General features: G+C 50.3%; 1 protein-coding gene across 3 annotated transcripts in view; it reads left to right on the top strand.

Moving 5' to 3' along the window:
* Positions 1–684: 684 nt before the first annotated feature.
* The window catches only part of LOC109923355 (protein transport protein Sec16A-like), a 43,632-nt gene continuing 37,578 nt past the window's right edge, over positions 685–6,738 (top strand). For all 3 annotated transcript variants that reach the window (XM_048613474.1, XM_048613475.1, XM_048613473.1), the window contains exon 1: positions 685–4,116. In XM_048613474.1, the coding sequence (XP_048469431.1) occupies positions 745–4,116 (3,372 nt within the window). In that variant the 5' untranslated portion in view covers positions 685–744. The remainder of the gene's footprint in view (positions 4,117–6,738) is intronic.

Genomic DNA, 6,738 nt, shown 5'->3' with positions numbered 1-6,738 from the left:
GGTTTTACACCATTAAACCTAGGCCCAGCAAATCGCCCTGGTGGGATTTGAACTCCTGTCCCCAGACTGGCTAACCAAATCCTCTGGATTACTGATCTGCAATGTAACCACATAACCAATTGGAACTAATAACATATTTCATGGAAGTCTCTTTCTGAATTGTGAAAAATACTGAACTACATTGAAGAAATAAGCTTGTGTCCTTGTCTGTTACATTTCGGGGCAGAGAGATTTAAAATTGAGGATAAATGAAGGCCAGAAGTGGAGAAGCACCGAGATCCCACAGTGTTGCAGAGAAGTTTGCGAAGATAAGCAAGAACATGATTGTAAAGTAAAGGAAGGAATTTTAAAATTGATTCATTGACAAACTGGGATTCCCTGTACGTCCGTTGGCATGTGATGGGTGAATAGGATACTGTTGGCAATAGGCTGGGCCCTTTTGCTTCTGTTCACTGAACCCTGCTGGGGTAATCAAAGGAATGCTGTGATTTTCTCTGTGTTTGTGGGACCTTGGGCACAAATTGCTGTTTTTCTGATTTGATAAATGATGTCCATACTTCAAAAAACAAGTATTTTGATGATGTGAAGTGCTTTGAGATGTTCTGAGGCTGTGAAACATTATAAAAATACAAGTCAGTCTTTATTTCTCACTCTCTGTCTGTCTCTCTCTCTCTCTCTCCCAAAAGGTATTGTTGTTACTACCCTGTTATTACTGGAGATTGTGTTTGAGCTGCCGCAGTCTTGATGCAGAGTCCAACAATGCAGCCTCCACCACCCCGATCGTCACCAGGAGATGGCAGCACCACTGGAGCCCCCCTGAGTGGGGGAACCCACAACATATTCCGGCGGAATGCTCCCTACAGACGGCCCAATACCCCCCTGTCAGGAGCCCCTGTTACACTGCCTCTGCCACCGGTCACTGATCCGTTTGGGCTTGGCCGGCAGACCCAGTCCAACAGTTTACCGTCACTGCAAAACACTGTCAATGGAGGTCCACCAATTCTGAACCGGCAAGATGGGAATCAGCTCCCTTGGCCCGCTGATGTTTCTGGGAGCGCACAAGCTCCTTTCCCTGGAATGCCTACTGCGCTGGGGGAACGACATGAACCCTATGGTGCACCAGCCCCTCTCCCCCCTGCACCCCGGTTCGGTGAAGCTGGTCAGTATTCCCCTGCAGCCCCTCTTCAAGGAGCTGAAGCTGGACTGGGCCTGCCTCAGGAGCCCTCGTATTTTCACACAGGGCTGGGCTCAGAGAGCAATGAGATGGGGCAGGGACAGCCCATGACACGGACCCCCCATGGACAGGAGGGGGGCCGCCAGGAGCCCCATTCCTTTCCTCCCCCTCCATCCACTTTCCTACCACAATTCCAGTCGAGCTCCTCACAGTGGGCAGCGAGTCATGGCAGTCGACCTCCATCTGTCCAGAACTACTTTCAGCCTAGTGACCCCCAGACCCAAGGTTTTGGTGGTTATAGTGCCCCTCAGCCTGTCCCACTTCAGCAAAGTCAGGCAGTGGGCAGCCACTACCAGCAGCACCAATCCCCATCGATGGAGCCCCAGGCACAGTTTGCTGGAACCGAGCACCAAGATGCTGCCCGACCACCTCTGTTCCACCAAATGTCCCAACGCCAGCAGCATTTCCCTGGCACTAGCTTTGCCCGGTCAGAGGATTGGCAATCTGGACCCCCTCGAGAAGTGTACCAGCAGCAGGCTATGCCTCACTCGGAACACCAGGCTGACTGTCCTGCCCCACGCTCAGACCCACCATCTGGAGACTCTGAACCCGGAACCGTATCAATGTTTTTCAAAGGGGGTGAAGTGGAGAATAAAGAAACCCTGGTGCCTGAGCAGCAGAGTGCTGTCTGTGCCAGTATCGGGGAGGCCTTCCAGCCCAGCACTGGACCCTTCTTCAGCACACAGCAGCTGCCGGAACTGTGCACTGGTACTGCTGAACCCCGAAGCTTAGGCCCTCATCCGCCTGGCCCATGTGGTGTTCACAGCCTCGGGGGTGGGGATCCTGGTGGGGCAGCAGATTCCACTCAGCCCCATGGTGGACGGCTGGCCTTAGAAGATGATGAGAATTCTGAATATGTCCAGAATCAGGAGGTCCTGCCCACTGAGCCTGACAGGACTCCTGTGGCATTCCAGCCCATGCCTGGATTGGTGAACCAAGGGCTGCACACCGTCAGAAACATGAGTGGAGCAGGACCACCACCAAATCTTGAGACCCCAGACTCTGCGCACCACCCTCTGCGATGTGACAGTATCTCTTCAAATCACAGTAGTGCCAGTCACAGCAGTGGCTCCAGTCTGCGGAGATCCCATACCCAGACAAACACATTCATCCAACAAGAGAGTGGGAAACCTCCCACCGATTCCCCGAACCGTTTCTTTGAGCAAATTGACTCCTCCCCACTGAACAGAGACCCTTTGCGCCCTGGCAGGGAGGCAGAGTGTACAGGGCGGCCATTGTACTACAGCCAGCTATCTCCATCTCCTGCCCTTAGCTCCCCAAAACCAATGGCCACCTTCCAAGCCAGCGCCAACAGCTCGTTCGAGCCAGTCAGATCGCATGGCCAACTGGCAGTCAAAGCTGTTGAAGTGGACCAAGCAAAGATGGTGATGGAGTTGAGCCAGTCGATGGTGACCACCGTGGGGCAGAGGCCTGGTGCTGGCACGTCAGACATCTCCCCAGGTAACTTGGAACAGCCACCGGATAACCTGGAAAACATCCGCATGCCCCAGCCTCGCTCAAACCTCTATGCCGGTGTTGGGGCGTCCAAGAACGTGGCACGGCCTGCATCAGAAGAGTCCCACAAGAGACCGTCCTCAAGGGTTTCTGGTATCTGGGTGAAATCGGAGAGCCCTGCTGCCACTCTATGGGCACAGAGCGATCTGCCGAGTTTCTCTGCTGGCATCATGTTGGCACCAGCTGCTCCAGCAGTGCCTGCAGCTGCCAAATTGGAGGTGATCCAACCGCCTGAAGATAGCGGTAAGAGTTCGAGCTACCCTGTGCCTCCTGGAAACATGGAAAACCCTCCCCAGGTGGCAGAGGACAGACCCCCAAGAAACCAGACAGCTCCGAGCTATGCCACGCTCCTGGTCCCTACTCCAGCCTCACCAACCCCAGCTGTGCTGCTTGCTCGGCCTCTTCAGACCTCCACCAACATTCCCAGCCCTGAGCGGTCTCTCCGAGATCGGGGCGATGGCCAAAGTGCTGCCTTTGCAAGCCCAGTCCCTCCCAATCCTGAGCTGGCCACCATGGCTCAAGGAGCACCACCTGCCCAGGCTCCACTGAACCTGGCCGCAGACAGTCGCACCAACCCCAGGACGGCCAGTGAAGGGCAGTCAGTGGATACAGCCATCACCGCCAGCCTTCCATCTAACCGAGATCCTGGAGCGACTGTAACCTCCCCAGCTTCCAATCTTAAACCATCCAGCGACAGTGGCAAGGATGAAACGAGAGACCAAGGGTTTGATCAGCCCAACCCATCTACCAACTATGAGATGCTTGATTTCACACTGCACAGTACTGTGCCTAATCAACCCTTAACTGGCACACATCCGGCTGTTTCCCTGCCACTTGGTGGTACCTCACAGCAGTCAGTTCCTTGCCACACATACAGCACAGGTCTCTACACCAATGACAAAGCAGGTTTCTACCTGCAGGTCACTACAGATGTCCAACAGCAACAGCCAGTCACCACAGTAAGTGGACAGCAGGCACTACCACCACCAGTAGTTCATGACCAGCGCCAACCGGGGCCATTACCAGTCAGTGGCCAGTACCCTTCAGCCAGTTACGGGTACCCGGGATCTGGTCACACTCAGCCTCCAGCACAGGCGCAGCACCTGCCTGCTCAGGCTGCAGTAACAGCAGCAGTTGCCCCCCAGCCCACCACCCACCATGACGTGATGCCACAGCACCCATACCCGACAGGGCAGCCACATGCAGGTTATGGTTACACCTACCCATACGTGTGCCAGGACTACAGTGCAGAGTCTCAGCAGCCTTGTGTCATGCATTACTCATCGTACCCTACACTGGACCCTAGAGTTGGCCAGCAGATGCCCTACCCGTTGATGGATTCCAGAGGCAACCATTCATACTACCAGGTAAAACTACTACTTTTCTGTCTGTATTGTCGCTTCAGTTTTATTCAGAGGCTTAGAAACATGCGTGTAATCTAGGTCAGGGGAGATATCTGATGGTTTTTTCCGCTTTTATACAGCATCAATAACAAAGCGAAAGAAGGTCAAACACAAATTGGCATTGAGCCACACAGGAGGTCACAAGTGACCAAAGCCATTCAAAGATGTAGCTTTTAAGGATCATGTTAGAGGAGAGCAAGATGGACAGACTTGGGGAAGGAATTCCATAGTTTAGGACCCAGCGGTGGAGTGACTAAAATTGGGATGTTCAATGGTCCAGATTTAGAGGAGCACAGCCATCTTGGAGGTGTGTAAGGGCTGGAGGAGGTTCTGAGATTGGGAGGCTGAGTCCTTGGAAGGATTTAAAACTTGGATGAGAATTCTGCATTGAAGTGTCACCACATTGGGAGCCAGTTTAGGTCAGCGAGCACAGGCTGTGAATGGTGCTTGGTGCATTCCTCCAATAGCTGTATTCGTAATGGCACCACTGACCAGAGCGATTCTGGCACCTTCAAGGGTGTCTACTGATTGAGATGTCACAACGAGTCTCTATGCCCCTGGGCTAATAGTGTGGGAAACAAATCACTTCCCAAAGCCTCTTGTTGAAATGTATAGCTGCATGGATTGAGGATATTGTCAGGGACAGTGCCCTTCACAACTGAATATCCTGTCCATGCTTCAGTAAATTACCACTTTCCAGAGCTACGGCTTTAAGGAGACCAGATGGGTGGTTATGGGGATACATTGCAGGGTCAAACCAGGGCTGTCACTTTAAAAAGCTGTTTCCTCCTTCCTGTATTCACTGCTCAAGTGTGCACCTGTTGAGGTGCAGTTCATTGATCAGTAAAATAGGCTTGGGAAACTTAATAGGCTTTTCCCGTGCTTGTGACGGACACCAAGAAAGAGCATGCTGTGAACTCTTGGATGAGTCTGTGTCTGTGGAGTGATTGGAGTAGTTCACACAGGGTGAGGCCCCGAGAAGACCTATTCTGATGTGTTTCTTTAACTACAAAAACTGCTTAAATTTGTAATTTCATTTCCGATTTCTAGCATTTGCAGTTCCTTTTGCTATGCATCCTGCAATTTATGTCAGCTCATGCAGTGGGTATGTTTGGGACATTGTAATGTGAGCGGTACTCTTTCCCTGTGTGGGAGATTTTGAAGTCAGTATAGTGTGTATCTAATCCTGTGCTGTCCTTGTTATGGGAGCATTTGATGGGGTCAGTGTAACAAGAGCTTTACTGTATATCTAGCCCCATGCTGTACCTGTCCTGGAAATGTTTGATGGGGACAGTATAGAAGATTATAGGAGGCTTTACTTTCTGTTTAAAAGTGTAGAGGGGGTTTTACTCTGTATTTAACCCTGTGCTACCCATATCCTGGAAGTGTTTAATGTGGATGGTGTAAGAGGAGCCTTACTTTCAGTTTAACAGTGTAGGGGGTGCTTCACTCTGCATCTAACCCTTTGCTGTCCCCATCCTGAGTGCTCGGTGGTGACAGTGTCGAGGATCATTTACTTTCTCGTTGCTTTTAGTTTAAAAGAGTAGAGAGAGCTTTAATTTTAGTTTAAAAGAGTAGGGGAAACTTTACTCTGTATCTCACCCTGTGCTGTCCCTGTCCTGACAGTGTTTGATGGTGCCAATGTAGAGGAAACTTCACTCTGTGTCGAATCCCTGTGCTGTCCCTTACCTCAGTGTTTGATGTAGGCACTGACACAATTGGCTGTGGCTTTCACTCCTTGACATAGACCCCTGAGCATAAAATTCACATTGAAAAAGAAATGGTGAACATTTATCTATTTAGGAAAGCAGTTGAGAAGGACTGGTCTATCTAGTCCATCCCAACACTACACCAGCACAATCACTGATCCATACATTCTCCTGGGAGGGAGGGCAATCTTTCCATTTGGTCTAGATGGGTAGTTTTGCCCCACATCGCTCTCTTCCAAACCCTCCGTCATCTTGCCGAATCGACATATTCTTCTGTCATGTTCCCCTTAAATGTATCTACATTATTCACCTAAATTGCTTTGTGAGAGAGAGAGTTCCACATTCTCACCACTTTCTGCAAAGAGATGGTTCTCTTGAAGTCCTGATTGAGTTTAATAGTGACTGTCTTGTATGGATGGCCCTTCGTTTTGCTCCCTCCATAAGTAAAAATTTCTTCTAAATATCTCTCAAAGCCTGTTTTACTTTGAAAACCCTCTACTGAGTCAGGCTTCTCCATTCTCAGTTGGGAGCCCCAGCTTGTTCACCCTTTTCTGTTGCACAAAACCCTCTCAGTTTTCGCTTCAACTTTGTAAATCTGTGTCATCCTGGGAAGGTTGCAAATTCCCCCCCTCACTCACTCGCATAAAGTCTAGGGCTGTGCAGAACCCAAATTTCTTTATTCCAGGTGATGATCATCTTACCCTGTACATCTTTTTTAAAAAAAAAAAGTCTCCTCCTGTTTCATTGTGTACTCATAGTCTGTGTAGAGAGTTCTGCTCTTGGAGGTAACTTGCCTCACCGTTTTGTTTTTATGCTTGTTGATGCCTTCCTTTCTAACCAATTGTTTCCATTCCAGATAACTGATCTGATTCAGGCT

The sequence above is a fragment of the Rhincodon typus genome, chromosome 28 (genome assembly GCF_021869965.1).
Source record: "Rhincodon typus isolate 14 chromosome 28, sRhiTyp1.1, whole genome shotgun sequence".
NCBI classification, from domain to species: domain Eukaryota; kingdom Metazoa; phylum Chordata; class Chondrichthyes; order Orectolobiformes; family Rhincodontidae; genus Rhincodon; species Rhincodon typus.
The sequence above is the reverse complement of the archived record's forward strand: the minus strand, read 5'-3'. Positions and strand labels throughout refer to the sequence as shown.